The 24,342-nt window shown below is 49.7% G+C and overlaps 2 protein-coding genes across 5 annotated transcripts in view; both read left to right on the top strand.

Annotated features, from left to right (window-relative positions):
* S100A6 (S100 calcium binding protein A6) overlaps positions 1-24,342 on the top strand; it is a 79,341-nt gene that overhangs the window by 17,658 nt on the left and 37,341 nt on the right. The gene's annotated exons all lie outside the window — the stretch shown is intronic.
* On the top strand, positions 74-5,310 carry S100A16 (S100 calcium binding protein A16). 4 transcript variants are annotated; one of them, XM_049635021.1, is made up of 3 exons: positions 74-261; positions 4,218-4,395; positions 4,644-5,310. In XM_049635021.1, the coding sequence occupies exons 2-3, from the start codon at positions 4,243-4,245 to the stop codon at positions 4,800-4,802; spliced, it is 312 nt and encodes a 103-aa protein (XP_049490978.1). In that variant the 5' UTR covers positions 74-261; positions 4,218-4,242; the 3' UTR covers positions 4,803-5,310. The 4 variants fall into 4 exon arrangements, with proteins under 4 accessions (XP_049490978.1, XP_049490981.1, XP_049490979.1 ...); XM_049635024.1 differs by lacking the exon at positions 74-261 and adding an exon at positions 3,417-3,439; XM_049635022.1 differs by lacking the exon at positions 74-261 and adding an exon at positions 3,446-3,585.

The raw sequence follows: 24,342 nt of genomic DNA on the forward strand, positions 1-24,342 counted from the left end.
CCACTCCCTCTGGGGTGGGGGTGGAGGGGTGTTAAAAAAGGTGTGTATCCCTTTAACAAGGGCCCAACCCCAGGGCCAAGTCAGAGGGAGCTCAGTCACTACCTCCCCACCGAGCCAGCTCCGCCAGGCACGGCCAGAGTGGGACAGATTCTGGGAGCGAAGCGGGGAGGAGTCCTGGGCCGGCTGAGTGGGGAGCCGCTTGGCGGTGCCTGAGTCCGGGCCCCAGAGCCCTGCTGGAGAGGAGGCAGTCCTGGGAGGCAGGTGAGCACCCCAGGCCTGTCCTGGGAGGTCTGGGGCTGCCAGAGAGGTCCTGCAGGCGTGGGGGGCCCCGGGGAAGGGGGCGGTGAGGAGGGCCTGGGGAGGGGGCCCTGCTAGAGACTGGGCAGGAAGGGTCTGTTAATTTTTAACTTTCCCGCAGGCTGGTTTGGGAATGGAGACTTCGGTGGGGTTGGGAGGTGGGGAGGCCTTGAGAGGGGTGGACGGGGTGGCGAGACCCCCCCCTTCCCCAACCCAGCCGATGACTGGGCTCTTCTCCAGGGCCTGGGCCACGGGGCAGAGAGCTCAGGAGCTCTGTCGCAGCTGCTCCGACCCTCCCTTAACAGAAAAAGGGCAAATGCGTGTTTGGGGGCGGTTGGGGGTGGTCAGACCTGGATGCGGGCCTCAGGGCCTCACGGGCCGGCTCTGGGATCTGTGTCTTGGGAGGTGACGGGGTCCAGGAGGAACCGGGAAGGGCCCTGTGAGAGGAGGCAGGCGCCGGAGGCTTGTTTCCACTTCAGGACCCAGGCAGGCTGTGGCTTGATTGGCTTTGCCTGGCAGGGCCACCTGCACCGTTTGCCTGTGCCCAGCCCGATAGGGCAGGGGTGTTTCGGGAGGGAGCTCCGGAGGCGCAGGCCAGTGGGGCTCAGCCTTCCTCGCAGCTGGTAAAGAGCGGGGTGGCTGTCGGTGAGGCCAGGGCCCGCAGTGTGTGTGAGTGTCCACACCTCAGTCCGACCCCACTTGTCTGGAAAATGTTCCAGAGGAGCACACCCTGTCCTGTCCAGCAGGAGCGGGTGGGCGGATGTGTGAATTCCAGGCAGTGAGTCCTGTGAGGCAGGGGCACTTGGGTGAGACTTCAGTTTGAAACAGCCTTGCAAATAGAGTGACAAGTTACCGGCCCAGTTCGGATGCCACCTTCCCTGCATGTTGAAGGCAATTGGGGCCAATGAGTGAATCAAGGGAGTGGGTGAGCAAGAAAACCAGTTCAGTGAATGAATGAATTAGTGAATGAATCAGGAAATGAATGATGAGGAGTGAGGGAACGAGTTTGAGGTCGATGGAAGGGACACAGAGAAGGCCGAATGTAGGCTTGGGGGCAGGCCAGACTCCAGAGAGGACGGTGACCAGGAGGCACAGAAGTTCAGGGAGGTCTCACAACACCTGGAAACAGTTCGGGATTCCAGCGGAGAGAGTGTGGTGGGAAGAGAAGGTGGACTGGGGGGACTGTGCTGGGTGTTCAGGGCTCCAGACTGAAGGGGCTTGGGGTGGGGCGGTGGGGTTGCAGGGGCGAAGATCCAGGGGCAAGGCTCAGGGCCCTGGAGGTTTTGGGAGAAGTCCCCAAGCTGGGCTGAGGTGGGCGGGGATGGGGGCGGGGCCTCTCAGTTGCCCCAGGATGAGTCAGCCAAGGAAGAGACCAGGAAAACACTAGGGGAGGGCTGGGGGCTCCTGGTGGGAGGGCCCTTTGGAGGACAAGTGGTCCCCCAACCCCCACTTTTGGGGAAGGCTCTAATATACATGTCCACCCCGCCAGCTCTCAGGCCAGGACCTACCTCCTGCCAACCCTTCCTAGGAGAGGCTCACGGGACAGCTTGACCCTCCTGCCTGGTTGGGCCTGGTGCCTGGTTGGCCTGGTTGGAGGGAGGAGCAGGTGCCTGTGGGTGGGTGTGGTGGCAGAGCCTGTCTCCTGGCCCCCAGGGGAAGGAGGGAGGAGGAGGCTAAAGACACCTGACTAGCCCCCTCTGACATCCTTCCTTCAGAAAAAGCTTTGGAAAAGCGCTTATCCAGATGGTTATCTCCAAGAAGGTGGGGGGTGGATTACTGGGGACTGAGAACCTGGGCTGTTGAGGCAGGCAGCCAGAGGCCAGGTGGGGGCTGGGACCTGGATCGAGGAGGGCCGGAGGAGGCTCCCCTGGTCAGAGAGACAAGACTCTAAGAAGACACGTGGTGAGGAGGGTGGGTGGGCCAGGGGGAGGGGCAGAGGCACAGCACCCCAGCCCCATTTCTTTCTCTTTCCTCTCGGGGACTATTTCCCCCGCAGGGTTCCTCACTTAGGGAACAGGTCTGGGATGGTTAAGGGTTGGGGGGGGGGGGGCGGTGGTTCTCTGAACCCTTTTCCCACTCCCAAAGTTGGTTGGGAGTAGGCTTGGCTGAGTCCTTGCTGAAGTGGGTGCAGCTTTCGGGATCCAGGGTTCTGGCCCTGGGTCTGGAGCATTCTCCAGTCAAGGGCAGCAGAGAACAGTTTCATGGATTGGAACTTTTTTCCTTCCTCACTTCTCACTTGTGAGTATTAGGGTGTTTGCAGGAACATTGAGCCTCACAGTCACGCACTTAATAAACGAAGAGCACAGGGGAAAGAACGTGGTTTCCTGTAGCCCTGGTTCATACTTTATCCTTCTGTGTGAAGAGCAGAGTGGCCAGGCAGGTGAGGCAGGGAGGGAAGGGCAGGTTTCCCGTCGGAGACGCCCCAGCCTGCTCCTCTCTCTCTATCCTCCTTCCTTCCTACATTAGGGCCTAGTCCCTCCGGGTCACACCCTTCCTTCAGAAAGAGCCTCGTAAAAGAAATAACTTGGAAGGGTGGTCAGGGTCACTGGATACCTGGTAGCAGGGCTGGAAGGAGGTAGAATGTTATAGAACATCTGTCTTAAGGAAGCCGTTGGACCAGACAGTGCAGGTGAGGGAGGTGCAGAAATTAAAAGCTGGGAGCTTGCGTTTACCTAGGGTTTTAAAAAATGGTCCTCAAGTCAATGAGTCGTGCCCTTTGGTTCAGTAAACGCAATGGTTGCATGTAAGAAACACTGTCCTTGCCTCAAGGAAGGAGAGGGTTAGGGGAGAGCAGACCCACAGCAGTTATGAGCCCTGTTTCTGTCGGCTGGCATCTGTGGGACCCGGGGAGCAGAGTGCTGGGGGCAGGGGCCGGGGCTGTGGCAAGGCCCGGCCAAGCCGACCTGTCTTCCGAGTTTTGCCACAGGATGTTCAGGCCCGGATGTAGGCTGTGTCCACCTTCTCTTGCCGGGACCGGACGGGCAGGGTGGCTGTAGCTCATTCCTGGGCTTGGGGGCGGGAGGGGAGGCTCATTTGCCCGGGGTTCACTTGGGGGGGCTCTGGGCATGGGCGGCGACTGACAGAATAGACCCGCCTGCTCCCCTCATATCCTGTTATTCAGAAGGCTGTATCCGCTTGGACTGTGAGTGCCTTTTGTCCTGGGTGAGGGGGTGACGCGTGTGGCCTTTGGCTGGCTGCAGCTGTGTCTCCAGCTGGGGCAAAAGCAGGCTTGGCTCCTCTTTAGGTAATGGGGTGGGGGGGTCCTCGAGTCCTGCTGTGTGTTTCCAGGTGGGTATGAGGGAGGGCAGGCTAGCAGGGTGTGGCGGGGGCCTGCAGAAAGTCTGGCTCCATGGGGGAGTGCATTGTCCTTTCCCAAAGAGGGACAACCATGGCCTGGGCTCCTGCAGAACCTGCCCTGGTGCCTGGCCGGAGGGACTCGGGACGGCCTAGGTTCCTGCTTTGTGGCCTGGGGCGGGGGTCTCAGGCAATGCTGGGGCTGGGGGATATAGCTGTCGGCCTCCCAGCCCCTTTGGCTCACCCGAGCAGTTTCTAGCTGTGCGCGCTCCCTGGGCAGGGGCCCTGGGTGGGTCAGCTGTGGAGACAGCAGAGGGGTGGGCCCCTCTTCTGCCCCCTTCCCATGGGAGCCTCCTGCTCTCACTGGGGCTCTGACAGGCCCAGTGCCTGGGGCTGGGGCAGGGCCTGGAGAACCTGCCTGGGCGGTTGGGCTGGTGAGCACCTGTATCAGAGCAGCCGTTCTGACTCCGTTCTGACTCCAGCACACCGTTCTGACTCCAGGCTTACCCCGGTGCCGCCTTTTCCCTGAGGACCCGCCAGCCCAGGGGCCCAGGAGGAGGAGGAGGGCAGGGGGCCCCGAATTTGGCCTGTGGGGTCTCCTCACCCGCCCTCTTCTCGTCGCCCAGGCCCCGCGAGGAGTGAGGCAGTGAGATGGCAGACTGCTACACAGAGCTGGAGAAGGCCGTCGTGGTCCTGGTGGAAAACTTCTACAAATACGTGTCTAAACACAGTCTGGTCAAGAACAAGATCAGCAAAAGCAGCTTCCGGAAGATGCTTCAGAAAGAGCTTAACCATATGCTGACGGTGAGGTCCCCTCGCCTAAGGGCCCTGCCTACCCACCAGCCCCCCAGTCTCGATCCTCGTGTGGTGTCCTTCCCCACTGCGGCCTCTGTCTTTTCAGAGTGACCCCCTGAACCAGTGTCTCACCACCGCCCAGGCCCCGGTCCTCTTGGGGTGCCCAGGCCTGACCAGGGAGGTCCTGGGACTGTGTGTGGCTGCCGCCCTCCGCACCTCTGACCACCCCCCCGCCCCCCCGCCCACTTCCTCTCCAGGATACAGGTAACCGGAAGGCTGCTGACAAGCTCATCCAGAACCTGGACGCCAACCACGATGGGCGCATCAGCTTTGACGAGTACTGGACCTTGATAGGCGGCATCACGGGCCCCATCGCCAACCTTATCCGCCAGCAGGAGCAGCAGAGCGGCAGCTAGAGGACCCCTCCCACCGCCCCTCCACGCCCAGCCCCTGGTGCTCTTCCCCGGGCTCCCCGCAGCCTCCTCCACCCACCCAGGCCCCCGTCCTCGCTCCTCCCTGCGCGCCTCCTGCTGAACAGGGGAATGGGCCCCTCCAGAGTGTCGTGGTCTGGGGGTGCCTCCCAAAGGGTCTTAGTCCCTGGAGCCAGCAGGCCCCGGGGGCCCCTCTGTGAGGCTTCAGGGCTGCTTGGGGTCCCCGCGAGTTTCCTGCTCAGTCCACCAACCCCTCCAGCGTCTGATGCTCTGCCTGATGCTGGGTGTCTCCTGACCTCTGCTTGGGGTCTCCCTGCCCCCCGGAAGCAGGAGCAGAGGCCTCTCCTCTTTCTCTCAGCCTGTGTGCTGGGGACAGAAGATTTCCAGGGACTGTGGGTCAGGGAACAGTCGAGCAGGGCTGCCCCCACCCCCGCTCCTGCTCACCACTGATGCGGTGGCAATAAAGGCTGGATTTGGAGTTTGTACCCCCTCACCCAGTCCCTTTGTGACACTCATTGAAACCTTCCCATTCCGCGGAACCTCCTCATTCCTTGGTGGTCTTTGCCCTGGGACCCTGAGGTAAGGGGGAATCTCACCTCAAGAGACCCCAAGGGCAGAGAGAAAGAAAGAAACCCCAGTGCCTGGATTTCCGCCCCCCCCCCCCCCAGCCGCGGCCGGCAGCCCTGGGCCAGCAGCAGCCTCCCTCTCCCTCCGTGAGGGGCCAGAGGCCATGCATGCGTCACCGTCTCTGGGCCCTCACCCCCACGACCCAGACTCAGACTCCACATCCAGGCACACAGTGGGTCCCGTTAGGCCTCTTTGCATTTCCACGAGAGAGAGGCCGTGAGCCTTCGGCCTGGCGTCGTGAGCAGTGCCGGGGTCCTGAGCCGCCGTCAGCAGGTTACCTAACACCCGAAGTCTGCGGGATGGGGAAGCAGGCGTGGAGGAAAGAGGGCTGGGTGAGGCCCGAGCTGGACTGCGAGGGCGAAGGGAAGCGGCGGCCTGTTGCTGCTGGAGGGGACAGTGCTGGCTTCTCCCTGTTCTTGCCCTGAGGGAGCCCCTGCTGTGGAGACACGGCAGCTGTCCCCCGGGAAGGCCAGAGGCAAGCAGGAGCCCCGTCTGTGGGCTCCATTCCAGCCTCGGACGGGGCACTCCACAGTTTCAGATTTATTTTCAAAAGAGGCACAGGCAGTTTCATTGAACTGCATTTATAGATCCTCAGGTTTGTAAGGTAATCCGCTTCAGGACAGGCCTGTGGTCAAGGTGGTGAGCAGTCTGTGTCCTCACCTCCCTTCGCAGTGACCCCCCCCCCCCCCCCCAGTTAAAAGCGGAAGGCGTCCCCTGTCCTGAGGGTCGCTGTGCCGCCCAGAGTCCCCTCCTGAGGGTCGCTGTGCCGCCCAGACTAAACAGGGGACAACTTGCTCACACTTCTTTGGGGTGCCTTTTAATACACACTTTATTGTGGTGAAATCACGTGGTGTAATTTTACCCTCAACAACCGGGTGTACCTCACGGTGTTGCCACCTGCACGTTGTTGCACAGCGTGTCTCGAGACCTCGTTCATCTCGCAGGACTGGAACTCGCTACCCCCCCAACAACAAACCCCTCAGCCCCTGGCAACCACCCTTCCGCTTTCTGTTTCTCTGCGTTTGGGTACTTCAGGTGCCTCGGCTACGTGGAATCGTGCCATATTTGCCCTTGTATGATCAGCTTGTGTCACTTATTGTAATGTCCTCATGGTTTATCTCTGTCGTTGTGCAAGACAGCATCTCCTTTTTAACGGCTGGACGATGTTCTGTTCTAATCTGCTACATTTTCTTCATCATTCCTCTGGTGATGGACATTTGGTTTGCTTCTACATCTTGGGAGCACTAACAGCTCTTCAAGATTCTATTTCCGATTCTTTTGGGTGTGTACCTAGAAGCGGACTGCAGGTAGCTCCATTTTTACATTTTTGAGGAGCCTGTTTTCTGTAGTGGCTGCATCATTTTACATTCCCATAAACAGTGCCTAAGGGTTTTGATTTTAAACTGGGTCATTTGTGTTTTGTTGTTGTTAATATTGAGCTGTAGCAGTTCTTTTTTTTTTTTTTTTAATTTTTCTTAACGTTTATTTATTTTTGAGACAGAGAGAGACAGAGCATGAACAGGGGAGGGGCAGAGAGAGAGGGAGACACAGAATCAGAAGCAGGCTCCAGGCTCCGAGCCGTCAGCCCAGAGCCCGACGCGGGGCTCGAACTCACGGACCGTGAGATCGTGACCTGAGCTGAAGTCGGACGCTTAACCGACTGAGCCACCCAAGCGCCCCTGTGCATTCTTTTTAAAAAATATTTTATTTTCTTATTTTATTGTCTAAAAAAAAAAAAAAATTAAGTAATTTCTGCACCCAGCGTGGGGCTTGAACTCACAACCCCAAGATCAAGTGTCGTGGCACACTCTACCGACTGAGCCAGCCGGGCGCCCCCTTGTGTATTCTTGCTACTAACCCTTGTCCAATGTATGGTTTACAAATATTTCTCACCTCTCGTAGGCTACCTTTTCACCCTGTGGTTTCCTCTGCCCTGCAGGAGTTTTAACGTTTGATGCAATCCCATTTGTCTATTTTTGCTTTTGTTACCTGCTTTTGGTGTCATATCCAAGAAGTCATTGCCCCTTACAATATCATGAGAATTTCCCCTTGTGTTCTCTTCTAGGGGTTTTATGGTTTCAGGTCTTATGTTTAGGTTTTGAATCCATTTTGAATTAATTTTTGTGCATGGTGTGAGGTCTGGGTCCCACTTCATTCTTTTTGTGTGTGGATGTCCAGTTTTCCCAGCACCGTTTGATAAAGACACTGCCCTTCCCCCTTGTGTACTCTTGGCGCCCTTGTTGAAAATCATTCAACCAAATAAGCGAGGCTTTATTTCTGGGCTCTTCATTCTGCTCCATTGGTCTGTATGTCTGTCTTTATGCCAGTTCCACATTATTTTGATTACTGTAGCTTTGTAACGTATTTTGAAATCAGGGTGTGTGAGGCCTCCAGCCTTGTTCTTCTTTCTCAAGATTTTTTATGCTACCTGGGTCTTTTGAGATTCCATATAAATTTTAGGATAGTTTTTTTCTATTTGTGCAAAAAACCCCACACCTTTAGGATTTCGATAGGGATTGTATTGAATCTGTAGATCACTTTGGGTGAGGTAGATATTTTAATGACATTAAGTCTTCCAATCCATGAGCACAGGGCTTCTTTTCACTTATTTGTCTCTTCTGTGTTTCAGTACTGTTTTGTAGTTTTCAGTGTACAAGTCTTTTGCCTGCTTGGTTAATTTCCAAGTTTATTATTCTTTTTGATGATGCTGTAAATGAGATTATTTTCTTAATTTCCTTTTCTGGACTTTTCACTGCTGATGTATAGAAACACAACTGATTTTTGAGTGTTGATTCTGTCCCTGCAACTTTGTTGAATGTGTTAGTTCTAACAGTGTCTTTAGGGTTTTGCACATATAAGATCATGTCTGGAAACAGAGGTAACTCTACTTCTTCCTTTCCCATTTGGATGTCTTTTATTTCCTTTCATTGCCTAATTGCTGTAGCCAGGACTTCCGGTGCTTTGTTGAAACAAAGTGGTGAGGGATGTGTCCTTGAACTGTTCCTGATCTTAGAGGAAAAGCTCTCAGTTTTTTCACTGTTGAGTGTGATGTTAGCTGTGTGTTTTCATGTATGGCCTTTACTATGTTGAGGTACGTTCCTTCTTTTCCTAGTTTATTGAGTATTTATCATGAAAAAGTGTTGAATTTTGTCCAATTTTTTTTTTCTGTGATTGTGATGATCATGTGTTTCTTTCATTCTGTTAATGTGGTGTATTATATTCATTGATTTTTGTATGTTGAACTATCCTTGAGTCCCAGGGATAAATCCCAATTGGTCATGGTGTACGAGTCTTTTAATGTGCTGTTGAATTTAATTTGCTAGTATTTTGTTGAGGATTTTTGTGTTAATATTCATCAGGGATATCGATATGTACTTTTCTTGTAGTGTCTTTGTCTTAGTTTGGTATCAGGGTAATTCTAGCCTTATAAAATGAGTTTGGAAGTGTTTTTTCCTCTTCAATTTTTTGGAGGAGTTTGGAAAGGATTGGCATTAATTTTCTTTATTTTTTTTTAATGTTTTATTTATTTTTGAGACAATGAGAGACAGAGCGTGAACAGGGGAGGGTCAGGGAGAGGGAGACACAGAATCTGAAACAAGCTCCAGGCTCTGAGCTGTCAGCACAGAGCCCGACGTGGGGCTTGAACTCACGGGCCGAGAGATCATGACCTGAGCCGAAGTTGGCCGCTTAACCGACTGAGCCACCCAGGTGCCCCGGCATTAATTTTCTTTAAATGTTTGGTAGAGGGGCACCTGGTTGTCTCACTTGGTTAAGCGTCCAACTTCGGCTCAGGTCATGATCTCACGGTCCGTGAGTTCGAGCCCCGTGTCGGGCTCTGTGCTGACAGCTCAGAGCCTGGAGCTTGTTTCAGATTCTGTGTCTCCCTCTCTCTGGTCCTTCCATGCTCATGCTCTGTCTTTCTATGTCGCTCAAAAATGAGTAAACGTTAAAAAATAAATAAAAAAAAATAAAAATAAATGTTTGGTAGAATTCTCCAGTGAAGCTATCTGGTCCCGGGTCTTTCTTCGTTGGGAGGTTTTTGATTACCAATTCCTTACAAGTTATAGGTCTGTTTAGATTTTCTATTTCTTCATGATTCAGTCTTGGTAGGTTTCTAGGTAGGTGTTTCTAGGAATTTATCCATTTCTTCTGGGTTGTCCAATTCGTTGGTGTGTAACTGTTCATGGTAGTATCTTACGATCCCTTATGTTCTGTTTGGCATTAGTTGTCATGTCTCCTGTCTCATTTCTGATTTTAGCAATTTGAGCCTTCTTTTTTCTCTTAGTTAATATAGATAAGGATTTGCCAATTTTGTTGATCTTTAAAAAAAATTTCTTTTTTTACATTTATTTATTTTTGAGAGACAGAGAGAGACAGAGCGTGAGCGGGGGAGGGGCAGAGAGAGAGGGAGACACAGAATCTGAAACAGGCTCCAGGCTCTGCGCTGTCAGCACGGAGCCCGACGCGGGGCTTGAACTCACAAACTGTGAGACCATGACCTGAGCCAAAGTTGGACTCTCAACTGACTGAGCCACCCAGGCGCCCCTCTCTGTGTTTTCATTTTTATTCGTCTTGAGGTATTTTCTAAGTCCCTTTGTGATTTCTTCTTTGGATCATTGGTCATTCAATTTCTATACATTTGTGAATTGTCTGGTTTTCCTACTGCTATTGATTTCTCGTTTTACTCCTTTGTCATTGGAAAAGACATTTGGTATGATTCCGATCTCCTTAATTGTTTTGTGGCCTGACATGTGTGATCTGCCCTGAAGAACGTTCTACGTGTGCTTGAGAACAATGTTTGTCCTGCTGCTGTGTGTGGGGTGTTCTGTGTGAGTCTGGTGGGCCCAGTGGTAGATGGCGCTGTCCAAGTGTGTGTGTCTCCTTACCGATCTTCTGTCTGGTTCTACTATGTGTGTATAGAGAGCCAATGGAGGGTATCGAACCAGTATGCTGTTTAGATTTCATTGAACACACATTTAACAGTCTTAGCGGTTTTATTTTAAAATGTCACAACATCTAAAACTTTTCAGAAAATATACCCTCTGTAATGATTGAAACTGATGACAAAACATCTCAGCTGTCCGCCTAAAATACACACAAGACAGCACACAGCTGTTTTCCAAGTTCCCTCAGGGAGCACAGAAAAGAAGCCTGTGACCACAGACCGCTGCTTCAGGGAGCGGCCACGGCACTTAAGGTCGGGTGTGGGGTGCTCGGGAGGAGACCCGAGCGAGCTGGGATGGAGGCAAGAGAGGGGCAGACCCTGTGGGGGGAAAGGGGGCAAAGAGACTCTGGGTAGAGCAGGAATGAGGTTGGTGGAAGTCCCAGGTGTGGGGTGTCATGAAAGTCCCAAGGCAGCTTAGAATACAATGGCCCTTCCCGCCTCGCTTTCTACCTGTGCCCATCCCCTCCCACCCACTCGACATTTCCATCCTTCCTTCCAGAGGGAGGAATGCAAGTGTCACCTCCAGGTCAGACGCCAGAGAGAGCTGGGGGCTGGGGGCCAATCCCAGCCCTGTTCCTCAGGACCCACTCTTGCTTCTTTGAGAGAAGGGGCTATGGTCCCTTCACTGCCCCTGACCAGTTTCTGGAGACCACTCCCTGAGACTTTAGGACACATGGTGGAAAACAAGCACCACGTGTGTGACCCCAGGTCTAGGGGTCTGAGCCCGAGTCCTGACTCTGCGGTGGGTGCTGAGGTTCGGTGGGGGCCAGAGAGGCCCCAGAGGGCAGGAGCAGCCTCTGCAGGGCCAGACAGCCCAGCTGGAGGCCCCCTCAGCCCCAGGGAGTGTGGGGACAGAAGCAGGTTTCTTTGGGAGTCCCAGAGTTGGGCTGAGATGGGTCCCTCTGTCTGGGGTCTCCCAGTGGCCGGGTCTTGCGTCTAAACCACTTGACACTGAGGTGGTGGGTGCCCAATAAATTGTGCCCCTCAAATCCACCTGTAGGTGAGATCCTGGATTATCTTGTCACATTAGGGCGAGGAGCTGACCGATGTCAACTTTTGTACCTCCTTGTGCATTTGGTTTTTCTTTTCATTCATATTCCTGGTAAAGTTCCTTTGAAAAATGAAACAATTTTTCATCTTGTTTAATGTTAAAAGTTTTATTTTATTTTATTTTTTTAATTTTACTTATTTTGAGAGTTGGGGGGGCAGAGAGACAGGAAGAATCAGGGCTCAATCCCACAAACCATGAGATGGTGACCTGAGCTGAAATCAAGGGTCAGATGTTTAACCGACTGAGGCACCCAGGCGCCCCAATGTTAAGAGTTTTAAAAAACACTTTCTTATCCGAGGCTCATTGGGTCCTCCTGACAACCCTGTGATATGGGAATCTGGATCCACGTTTTACAGGTGAAGACATGAAGGCTCAACTAAGGGACACGACTTAGGCAGGACACGCTTCTGGTTACTGGCAGACTTGTGACTGCATCCACCCTGCCCTTCTCTCTTAACCTCTTCCGTACTGCAGACTGAGATTGTCCAAAATGCAGCTCTGATCACGTGCACAGGTGCACACACACGCATACTCACACCGCTGGTCACCAGAGACCCCATCTTTTACTAACTTCTGTGGGGACCACCCAAAGGGCAGACACTCTTGTCGGCGTCTTGGCCCCAGTAATTATGAAGGGCCAAGAGTGCCCCTGTATGTTGGCTGTGGTCGCTTCTGCTGCAGACCCATTCATTCATTCATTCAGTCATTCATTCAGAATACAGTATCTTGTATGAGGCGGACATTGTAGACATGCAACAGAGACGGTAGGAACAGAGGTGTTTCCTGATTTTACAGGCTTTCAGTTTAGAGGGGAGGACAGCAAATAACCACATGATCACACAAAACAAATGGATAATTACAAGTGTGGGTAACTTCGGGAGGGTCACACTTGTGGTAATTTTTAACAAAGAAACATGACAGCCTGGGAGTGGGGAGCACCCCGTGGAAGCCATGCTTGAGCTGAGATGTGCCAGATGAGCAGGACAGACAGAGGGCAGAACTGAGGGGAGACGGGTTTCCCAGAGGGGCTGTCACATGCAAAGGCCCTGTGGCAGGAAGGAGCATGATGAGCCTGAGTTTCTGAGGGAAAGTGTGCAAAATGGACAGAGATGCAAGGCGAGGCTGGAGATGTGCACAGGACTTAGGGAGCATGTTAACGATCGGTAGCCACCGAATGGTTTTTTCAGTGATGTGAGTATGCGTGTCTGTGCACTTGAGCATGTGATGTGATCAGAGCTGCATTTTCAATAATCTCAGTCTGCAATATGGAAGAGATTAAGAGAGAAGGGCAGGGTGGATGCAGGGACACCAGTGAGGCGGTAATTTTTGACAAATGATAGCTAATTTTTACCAACTACTTATTCTATACCAGGTGCTCTCCGAGTATTTTGCACGTATCAACTCCCTAATCCCACACCCCAATGCAGCGAGTGCTTCTGCTTTCTCTATTTTGTAGATGAGGAAACCGAGGCTCAGAGGAACTGCACGGCTTGCCAGAGACCCTAGAGCAGTAAGTGGTGGCACCCAGGCATTCTGATTCCACGCTGTTGCTCCCAACTACACTTGTCCCCGGGACGAGGGTGGTGACAGTGGAGACTCATTCGCGAGGTCAACGCGGACTTACTGGGTGCTCCCTGCACGCCAGGCCCTCCTCTGTCTCTGCCCAGGTGGAGCCTGTAGTCTCCCTGGAGAGACAGCACCAGCAAGCAAGCAGGAAACCATCCGGTGTATAAAGAAGCCTAAACACAGAGGGCTAGTGAGTCCTGTAAGGTGCTGGGTGCCCATGAGCTTGTCAAGGGTTAGAGCCGGAGCGAGAAGAGAACGGGTCCTGTCTGAAGGGCAGCTCAAGCTTCAGATGTCCGAGCGCGCACGCCTGCGGGCCTCCCTGCGCCCTGCCCTGCCCCTCCCACTTCTCGGGACAGAAGTGCGGAGTGTCCTGGGTTCTCTTCTACACGTCACATCCCGCATCTAGTCCGTCTTGGTATCCTGCTAGTTCTACCTTCAAAAATGCATCCAGCACCATTCACGTCTCTCCCCCTCCACTGCAGCCACATCCGTCGTAGATCCTCCGTCCCTCACTCGGATTTTTGAAATAGTTTTCTAATTATTTCCCAGCCTCTCCCCTGTCCCTTTATTTCATTTTTCAAAAAAGTGTTTATTTATTTATTTATTTATTTATTTATTTATTTTTCAGAGAGAGAGACAGAGAGAGAGAGAACGAGCGCGCATGAGCGGGGGAGGTGCAGAGAGAGAGGCAGAAGATCTGAAGCAGCGAGCCCCACGCGGGGCTGGAACCCGCGACCTGTGAGGTCATGACTTGAGCCAAAGTTGGACACTTAACCTACTGAGCCCCCAGGGTCCCCACCCCCTGTGCCTGTAGAGGGACGAATACAGCAGTTCTTCTCTGTGGCTTTGCTCTCCCCGCTGTCAGTTACCTGCCAGCAACCAGTGCTCAGAAGGTGTGAGGTCAGAGGTCAGGGCAGCCTCACGGCGGGTCCCGAGTCCACACGCCATCCACCTCCTCAGGTCACTCCGTTCATCTCTCACGAACCTGATCTGTGACTTAGACTTTATCATGGGTTGTGCACATGTAGGAACAAACAGCGTGTAGTGTTGGTGCTACCAGCAGTTTCGGGTTCCGGCCTTGCCACGGGGATCTTGAAACACTCCCCACAGACGGGGGCGACGACTGTCTTACATACTCATATACTCATACAGCAGCCAGAGTGATGCTTTCCTCTTTTTTTTATGCTTATTTTTGAGAGAGAGAGAGAGAGAGAGAGAGAGAGAGAGAGAGAGAGGCAGAGGAGACAGAGGGAGACACAGAATGCGAACAGGCTCCAGGCTCTGAGCTGTCAGCACAGAGCCCCATGCGGGGCTGGAGCCTATGCGAGATCCTGACCTGAGCTGAAGTCTGAGCCACCCAGGTGTCCAGCGCGATTCTTTCCAAATGTATATCAGATCGCGTCCTTCCTCTGCCAGTGGCTCCCCGTTCCCCTCACTCTTCCCCACATTCTCCCCTGAGACCCGTCTCTTCTACTTGAGGCCTTTGCTTGATGTGGCTGTTCCTGTGGAGCCTTCCGTGGCCACTGTCCTTAAAACTGGACCTCTGTGCAGGCGCTTCCTCCTTCCGGCTTTATTTGTCCACATTGCACTTTAACTTCTGGAGGACTGTGTGCTTCACTCATTGTTCGTGGCCTCTCACCCCCGCAAGGTGAGCTCCAGGAGGGAGGGCACCTTGCCGGTCATGTCTCCTGGGGTGTCCTCCGTGCCTCGCACAGAAAGGGTGCAGTCCCTGCTGAGGTGATGAGTGTCCACGTGGACGGTCACACGCCAGTCCCAAACCGGCCTCCTGGTTTTCCCTCCAAATCCTCCCCCCACCAGCCGCTCGGTCTCAGAGTCCAGTCGATGTCTCCCCACGCTCCTCCTTCCCCTCCCTCCCCACATCCAATTCATCCGTGAGTTCTAGTGTTCTGCCTCAAAACTCAGTCTCATATGTCCCACTTCTTTCCCTCTCTAATGCTCTTCCCATCAGTTGAGGCCCTCTGTCCCCCACCCTGCATGGGCAGTCTCCTTCCTGCTTGTCCTGCTTCAACTTCTTCTTTTTTTTAATTAAAAAAATTTTTAAATGTTGATTTATTTTTGAGAGACAGAGACAGAGACAGAGCGTGAGCAGGGGAGGGGCAGAGGGAGAGGGAGACACAGAATCCGAAGCAGGTGCCAGGCTCCCGGCTGTCAGCACAGAACCCTCAACCTCTCCTTAGAAACAACTGCTCAGCTCATCTTTTCTGCTTCTTTTTTTTAAGTTTATGTATTTATTTCGAGAGAGGGAGGGAGGGAGGGAGAGAGAAAGAGAGAGAGAGAGGAAGGATCCCAAGCAGGCCTCACTTCGGGCTCCATCTCCGGGTGGTGAGATCGTGACCTGAGCCGAAATCGGAGTCAGATGCTTGACTGCGCGCCTCCCCCCCCCCCCCAAGTGCCCCTCTGCTTCTTTTTTAGAATGTCCCCTACCCACTTCCCTTGCAGGAGGTGGGAGAGACGCTTGTCCTTGTTGAAGAACGGATCTCCCCGACAGCAGAGAGTGAGCAAAATGAGTTTATTGAGGGAAAGTATGAAGCTCTCAAGAGTGACAGGGGCCCCAACTGGGGAGCCGCTGAGGATTTCTGTCCCTGACTTTCTATTGGGACCTTATCGGAAAGTTTGTGAGACTCGAGGCATGCACCTGGCTCAGGCGGGTCTGGAATACGTTTATCCTTTTTTTCCCCAACCCCCCACCACTTCTTCAGCTTCCCTCTTGCCCCTGCAGCCTGCTGCACCCCCGCCCCCTTATCTCCCGGCCTAGCGTTAACCCTTTCCCCACTCAGCAGTAGCAGCAATAACACAAAATTAAGCAAAGTGTTGAAATACTTGATGCAACAAAGTAATCACTATCCCAACCACCCAGAAATAAGCACTAACGTTGGATGAACACCACGTGTATCTCTTGCGGTATAGACAGCTAGAAAGACTGAGAGATAGACTTGCAAGAAAAAGTCACAAAAATGGACCATAATACATGTTGTTTATAATAAAAAGTATAATTTAAGTTTTACTTGCAGATAACAAAAGAGGAAAATGTCAGACCGAGAAGGAACAAAATACTGAACTTCAGATAAATGTTTTTCATCATGAGAAACATTAATTTGTAAAAGAGTCTAGAGATTACAACACAACTCCTGAGGCACCTGGGTGGCTCAGTCGTCTAAGCATCTGACTTTGGCTCAGGTCATGATCTTGCGGTTTGTGGGTTCAAGCCCCATGTTGGGCTCTGTGCTGACAGCTCAGAGCCTGGAGCCTGTTTCGGATTCTGTGTCTCCCTCTCTCTCTCTCTGCCCCTCCCCTGCTCACGCTCTGTCTCTCTCTCTCTCTCTCTCAAAAATAAACATTAAAAATTTTTTTAAAATTAAAAACATAACAACTCCTAATCACATTTTCATTTTAGACGACATCTTTGGACTCTGCTGCAAAGATGAGGAAAATAGTACATTTACGCTTCCCTTCTCCCTGCCCCAATCTACCAATTTCTGATAGTTCTATCAGTTAATTTTAAAATGTCGACGTTTCTGGTATTTATATTCTGTTTTGTAACCATGATCTCCAAGGCAACGTTAGTCTTGGTTCTAAGAATCCAGTGCTCACAGACGGATCTTTCAGCCCGGCTTATTCATTCCTGCGGCCTTTATCTGATTCATTTGTTTGTGGGATTTCAAAGGGCTCTTGGCTTCTGGATTCCCTGAGTCCTTTCAGCCTGCAAGGACGCCTGGGGCCACACATTCTCTCTGAGCTCCACCTTCTGCTGCCCTTAGGATGGTCTAACACGGTTTTCATACCTTATCTGCGGCGGCTTGCTTTTTCTTAATGGATGCTCTCTCTTCTCTTCTTTTCTTTTCCTTTTCCTACTATTTTAATGATGAAATATTTCAAGTGTATGGAAAAGTAGAAAATAGCACAATATCTAACTATAAGCTTTACTGAATTTGACCATTTAAAAAATATTTGCGTTACTGCTTTGGATTCCGTGTCTCCCTCTCTCTGTCCCTCCCCTGCTCACTCTTTCTCTTAAAAATAAATAAACATTAAAAAAAATTGAAAAATATTTGCTTTAGATCACTTAAAATAAAACAAAACTTACAGATCTAATTAAAGCTTCCATGTGAGGCCTTATATTGCCTGGCCCCTCGATGGCCATAGCCACCATCTTGAATTGTGGGTTTATGATTCCCTCAATTTGCAAAAAAATAATTTTGATCATATAACGTACATATTTCTAAGCAATATATTATTTAGTATTGTATGTTTTTGCACTTTACATGATATTATAATGTACAACTTCTGTAAATTCTTTTTTCTTTTCTTTTTTGTTTTTTCTTATGTAGGCTCCACACCCAATGAGGGGTTCAAACTGACAACCCCAAGTTCAAGAGTTGCATGCTCTGCTGACTGAGCCAGCCAGACGCCCCTGAAAATTATTTTTTGCTGAAATTAAGAGATTTATCCATATTGATGGAATTCACTCATTTTCACTATCGCATTATATTTCAATGTTTGAATGTGCTGTAATTTATTTATATATACACCTGTTGATAGACATTAGGACTGTTTCAGTTTTTTCCCTTTCTTTTAAATTATTTATTATCTATTAATTAGAAATTTTTATAAGAGCAAGAAAGCATAATTATAATTATAATCCATATAATAATGATTCTTTGGAATTTATTGAGGTTTCTTTTGTGCTCTAGAACATATTCAATATTATATGAGCTACATGTGTCAGAAAAGAATGTGTATTTTCTCTTTGTCAGGTGAAGAAGTCTATATTTTCCAATAACTTGAATTTATCAATAAGATTATTCAGCTATTTTATATCTCTGCTTATTTTTATCTCCTTGATCAATCAGTTTCTGAGAAGAGTAAGTTAAAATCTCTAACCATAATTTATCTATTTATTTTTTCCAAAAGGTTTGTTCATTGTTGCTTTTTATATTTTGAGGCTATATTATTGGTGCTTTTATATTTATGATATTTGTATTTTACTATATTATGTTTCTCTTTGTCTCATTTTTTCCAACTTTTTTTTCTTTTTTGAAGACACATTTATTCAGCATCATGATCAGACTATTACATTTAGCAATCAGCAGCATGGGTACACAAAAAAATCTGTATTAAAACCCTTTGTTGGAGTGCTTTCCGCTTTCTAGAACAGAGACTAAAATAACCTGTTTTACAATTAGTCCCCAATACAGTCCTGGAGTTTTTTGCCCGTACACACGAGTATTGTCTAAAACGTCTTCTCCGTAGCAGCCGGGTCCTGCCACCACTGTGCTCGGCTGAGTCCACAGATCTGTTGTAACCTGCAGCTCCCCTGTCACATCTCTGGTCTCCTCTCCTGCTAAGCTCTGTTTCCTGCCAGTAATTAAAACCTTCTGCCCCTGCCACAGCTACTGCCGCTGCTGGAACTGCCACAGCCACCTTGGTTTCGTGGTTTGGCAAAGTATTGGCCTCCACCGTGACGGGGGCCAGAGCTTCTGCCTCCAAAATTTCTTTTATGGGTCCAAAATTTGAAGATTGATTTTGTAACTGTCAAAATCATTATAGCTTCCACCACCTCCAAAGTTGCTTCTGTCATTACCAAATCTACTATAGCCATCCCCACTGCCACCATATCCACCACCACCTCGACTGCCACCAAAGCCACCTCACCTACAGAAATTTCCAGAACCACTTGGCCCTCCTTGGTTGGAGGAAGCACCAGCCATCTTCTGCTTAGATGGGGCTCTCCTCACTTCACAGCTGTGGCCACTCACAGCATGGTGTTTCTGAATGACAATCTTGTCTACAGAGTCATGGTCATCAAACATTAAAGAAGCGAAGCCTCTCTCTCTCTCTCTCTCTCTCTTTTTTGCCACTGCCTCAGTCAGTCATGATTTCAATCACTTTAATTTTCCCATACTGTTTAAAATAACCTCGAAGAGGGGCGCCCGGGACGCTCAGTCAGTTGAGCGTCTGACTCTTGATTTTGGCTCAGGTCATGATCTCACCCTTTGTGAGTTCAAGCCCCAAATTGGGCGTGAGGAGCCTGCTTTGGATTCTCTCTCTGCCCCTCCCCTGCTTGATCTCTCTCTCTCTCTCTCAAAAATAAATACGTTAAGGGGCGCCTGGGTAGCTCAGTCGGTTAAGCGGCCGACTTTAGCTCAGGTCATGATCTCACGGTCCATGAGTTCGAGCCCTGCGTCGGGCTCTGTGCTGACAGCTCAGAGCCTGGAGCCTGTTTCGGATTCTGTGTCACCCTCTCTCTCTCTGCCCCTCCCCTGTTCATGCTCTCTCTCTCTCTCTCTGTCTCAAAAATAAATAAACGTTAAAAAAAATACGTTAAAAAAATACATACATACATAAACTTAAAACAATAATAATCTCTCGGATGATGTTCTTTAGTGTCTTCTTTAACCCCTCTGATAAAAATCTTTCTCACCGTCACGTGGGCTCGGTCTTCGAGAATCTTCTCTCGAGACAGCTCTCCTCGCTCCCACCACCGTTCCGTCCACCTTGCGTGGCCTTGCGCTCGTGGCTGCGCCCACCTCTTCCACAGGGACGTGAGGAGCCCAAAGCCTCGGGAGCGCTCGGGTTGGGCTCTCTCGCCCCACGTGGTCCGTGGGTGCTCCCCGCGGCTCCTCACACGCTCGGCCGCTGTTCCGCGGCTCAGACCTCCGATTGCGGGGCCGCCGCAGCGGCTCCGGCTCTCTCTTTCGCGGACTCCGGCTTAGACAGGGCGGCGGGAGGGGAGGCCGTGGTGTGCTTGCTTGGCGGCACCCACGGGCCGAAACGTCATTTTTTCCATCTTGGAATCCCCACTGACAAATATCAAGGTTACTTCCTGGTATTTCTTATGCTTCGTATTTGCCTGGTATATTTTCTCCTATTCTTTTATCTTAAATATTTTGTAATTTTTAGTTTAATTTTACTTTTATGTTTGTTTATTTTTGAGAGACAGAGACAGAGCATGAGCAGGGAGGGGCAGACACATGGAATCTGAAAGAGGCTCCAGGCCCTGAGCTGTCTGCACAGACCCGATGTGGGGCTCGAACCCACGAACTATGGGATCATGACCTGAACTGAAGTGGGACACTTAACCGACTGAGCCACCCAGGCGCCTACCTTATCTTTTGATTTTTAAGTAGGCTCCATGCTGAGCATGGGGCCTAAGGTGGGGGTTGAACTCACAATCCTGAGATCTAGACCTGAGCCGACATCAAGAGCCGGACATTTAACTGACTGAGCCACCCACGTGCCCCTTATTTTAAACATTAAACAAATATATATTTATTTATTTTGGGGAGAGCTCAAGTGGGGGAGGGGCAGAAAGAGGGGGACAGAGGATCCCAAGTGGGCTTTGTGTTGACAGGCTGGCTGCAGCGAGCCCAGTGCGGGACTCGAACTGAGGATCCGCTATATCATGACCTGAGCCAAAGTCGGGCACTCAACTGACTGAGTCACCCCTGTGCCCCACATTCTGTATTTTAAAAATGTTGCAGTTGTTTTAATTTAACTCTCTGTTACTCTGAATAATTTCCAAGTGTGTCTTTCCTTTGAGGATACTTCCCTTAGCAGGAAAATTACTTTCATACCCTTAGTCTCACTCTTTCCTCCCTCCTGTCTCGTTGTCTTGACAGCTCCTAATACTCAGTTAATTCTGCTTTTGTGTAAGTCCCCAAGCCAAAGGCCAGCTCTCTTATCCTTCAAGTGCTGTTCCTCAGGCTAATGATGACATCGTGTGCCAAGGCCCCTTTGCTCTAGCTCATCTATTGCCAGAGTCCAGATGCAAATGCCATCCGCCCCCAGGAGACTCTGTTCTCCAACCAATCACTCTTCTCGCTCCCTTTCCCTCCCCGTTTGGCCTTTCAGATAATCAGTTTAGCCAATTTGACTCCACGTATCTCAGGCATCATCCTGATTTGTTTCTCTTGGGTTTATTTCTCTTCTCATTTGAGTGCTTTCTCTCAGACTGTTGTTTTTTTTTTTTTTAAATGTTTATTTATTTTTGAGACAGAGTGAGACAGAGTGCGAGTGGGGGAGGGGCAGAGAGAAGGAAGACACAGAATCTGAAGCAGGCTCCAGGCTCTGAGCCATCAGCACAGAGCCTGACTTGGCCTCAAACTCATGAACCGCGAGATCATGCCCTGAGCCGAAGTCGGACGCTCAACCAGCTGAGCCACCCAGGCGCTCCAATATGTTTTCTAATGTTAAAACCATCCCCGCATTCATGACATAAACTTAGTCACCACGTATTTTTTTTTAAGTTTATTTATTTATTTTGAGAGACAGAGAGCAGGGGAGGGGCAGAGAGAGAGAGAGGGAGGCAGAGAATCTCAAGCAGGCTCCGTGCTGTCAGCACAGAGCCCGATGCGGGGTTCAAACCCACAAACCATGAGATCATGACCTAAGCTGAAATCAAGAGTTGGATGCTCAACCGACTGAGCCACCCAGGAACCCCATGATGTTTAATGCCAGATTCCATTTGCTGACATTCGATTTTTCATCTTTAAGCATAATTGAGATGACCTTTCAATCTTCCTTTCTTATACGGGACATTTCTGGTGTCTGGTATCTAGTACGTAGATTTGGCTGTATAACAGACACCAAAAGTGTCAGTGGCTTGAAGGAGGGGGAAGTTTACTTCTTTGCCATGTGCTCTCTGGGGCTTGGTGGTCTAGGGCTGGTTTCGTGGTTCTGCTCAGCTGTCCCTAGTTTGTATGGTCAAAGTTGCTCATCTCTTTTCTAAGCAGCAGCATGAGTCAGAGGTTGCATACACCTCCTGTCTTGTCTTGGCCAGAGCTCAGTCAGGGGCTACAGGAGAGCACTTATTTGAACTTCAAAGTAAGGGGTCTCTTGCTGTGGGAAGCAAGGGGAGAACAGGTAGTAGGACAACTAGCAGTTGTCTTCATACCTGCCACATAAAGTTGGGCAGTATTTCCTCTTTTTTGTTTTGGAAATGTAAGTTTGTGTAAGTTTTTTTCCTCTTGATTATTTGATAAACTTGCCCATAAAAATCATCTCTGTTTTATTTTTTTTATCTTTGTTCTGTAGATTTATACTACTGACCGATTTCTTTATGGTTATAGGTCTTCAGAGTTTTTTCTTAGTGTTGATAAACCTATGTGTATACACACACACACACACACACACACACATACATATATTTTCCTGCAGAACTGCACATTTTATGTAATTTTTGAAATTTCTATCTCAGCTTTATCTGGGGGAATCTGGTTAATCTGGTTCAAAGATGTGGGCCTTCAAGTCCAGTTTGCTTCCTTTTCCTAAGTGCCCCAAGGCCATTACCAGTTTAACACCACCTTTTTTTTTTTTATGTTTATTTATTTTTGAGAGAGAGACAGAGTGTGAACAGGGGAGCCCCAGAGAGAGAGGGAGACACAGAATCCAAAGCAGGCTCCAGGCTCTAAGCTGTCACCACAGAGCCCAACGTGGGGCTCCAACTCACCAACCAACTCACCAACCGAGAGATCATGACCTGAGCCCAAGTCTGACACTTAACCGACTGAGCCACCCCGGTGCCCCATTAACACCACTTTTTATGTTAATTTCTTGCTTTGGGATTTTCTGGACCACTCCAGCCCTGTAAACTAAAATCCCAAATTTGCATGAAAGCAGGCCCATGGTTAACATTTCTCTAGGAAAACCGTTTTTTCCCATGTAAACCCAGATCAAGAAATACAAGCTTCCTTGTAATCTCATTTTACTGGTGGGAGATTTTTCCTTCAGGCCATTTTTTCGCTAAAGGGGAGTAGTCTTCTGAGGGTCTTTGCTTCACGTAGGGGACTTTCCAATTCCCAGTTACTTGCAGATAAAAAGACTTATCTCTTCTCAGTTGATCCTTAAGAACTGGAGTTCTTTGTTTCCTGAGACCAGAAACCATGCCTTCCCAAGGACGGCTGTGGTATGGGTTCGTGCGTACTTGGTTTTTCATTCTTCCTTTGCGTTGGGCCTCTGAGGATTGCCTTCACTTTCTTGTGAGCTTAGCTATGAACTTAAAAAGTATGACTGTCATATTTTAGCCAGATAGAAATGGAAGTCTAAGTCTTTTTTCTTAACACAATAACTTTAGTATATGTCTTGGTTTTGATAATTCAGGGTCATTTTTTCTCTTGGAATATGGTGTGCTCATTAGATCTAGAGTCAAATGTTTATTTTAGATTATCTTTTTCGATTTGTTTTGTTTAGGAATACCAGTTCCATGTTGGTTGGACTTTGAGTTTGCCACATCTCACCTTCTATCCAAAAATGACGTTTTCATTCTTGTGTTTTTCCAGTCCCCTTTCCTGATTTTTCTTAAACCTATTCATTATGCTGATTTTGTTTTCCATTGTGTTTACTTTAAAATATGGTCTTTATCTATGTAATGTTCTGATCTTTCCCTTTTATTTCACTCTGGAATTCTTCTAATTCTCCCTTCTCCACCTACTTTTGCTATATAATCTTTTCTTTGAAGCTTTGTATCTCTTTTTAAAACTTATTTTTAGAAAGGATGTTGCGTTACATGAATTTTTTAAGAAGATGATCCTTTCGGGGGCGCCTGGCTGGCTCAGTAGGTGGAGCACGTGACTCGATCTCACTTTAAGCCCCGTGTTAGGTGTAGAGATTACTTAAAAATAAAATGTTATCAAAAAAAAAAAAAGATCCTCGGGGAGCCTGGGTGGCTCGGTCTATTGAGTATTCGACTTTGGCTCAGGTCATAATCTCATGGTTCGTGGGTTCGAGCCCCATATGGGCCTCTGTGGAGCTTGGAACCTGTTTCAGATTCTGTGTCTCCCTCTGCCCCTCCCTGACTTGCGCGCTCTCTCTCTCTCTCTCTCAAAAATAAATAAACATTAAAAGATAGAAAGATCCTTTTGGGTAATTATTTACTTTGAGTGGAGCCAGTTACCGCCTGAAGGGTGGTGTGCTGTAGGGTGGGTGGGAGTGCAGTGGCTCTGCTGTAGCTGAGGATGTGTGGAGGGAGATGTGTCCTCTCAGTGTTTGGAGAGAGGGAGATTTGGGAGATAGGGTCGCGTCCCAGTAGCACTTGGTGGCACGCGATCTGACATTCTCTGCCTCTTGTTCTGCTCTGCCCACCCCGGTTCATCCTTGACCAGGAGGCCATGTGACAAAGCAGTAGGACTGTCATGCCAGCATGGTTTCTTCTTAAGCTACCCCTTCCCTGCTATCCTGTCAAACGAGGTCTCCAGGGAAGCCTCTCCTCAGCCTGTTCTCAGTGTTACTGCTTCCGTCAAAGGGACATTGGCTATGTTCTATCCAAGGGCTCAGGGAGCATGTTTATGCTGTCACGGAATGCCCTTGCTTAGACTCAC

This window comes from Panthera uncia, chromosome F1 (genome assembly GCF_023721935.1).
Source record: "Panthera uncia isolate 11264 chromosome F1, Puncia_PCG_1.0, whole genome shotgun sequence".
Classification (NCBI taxonomy): domain Eukaryota; kingdom Metazoa; phylum Chordata; class Mammalia; order Carnivora; family Felidae; genus Panthera; species Panthera uncia.

Excerpts from the sequence above, each read along its gene's own strand:
- S100A16 (XM_049635021.1), top strand. The coding sequence starts at position 4,243 with ATGGCAGACTGCTACACAGAGCTGGAGAAGGCCGTCGTGGTCCTGGTG. Across the intron at positions 4,396-4,643 it reads AGCTTAACCATATGCTGACG|GATACAGGTAACCGGAAGGC; the intron begins GTGAGGTCCCCT and ends CTTCCTCTCCAG.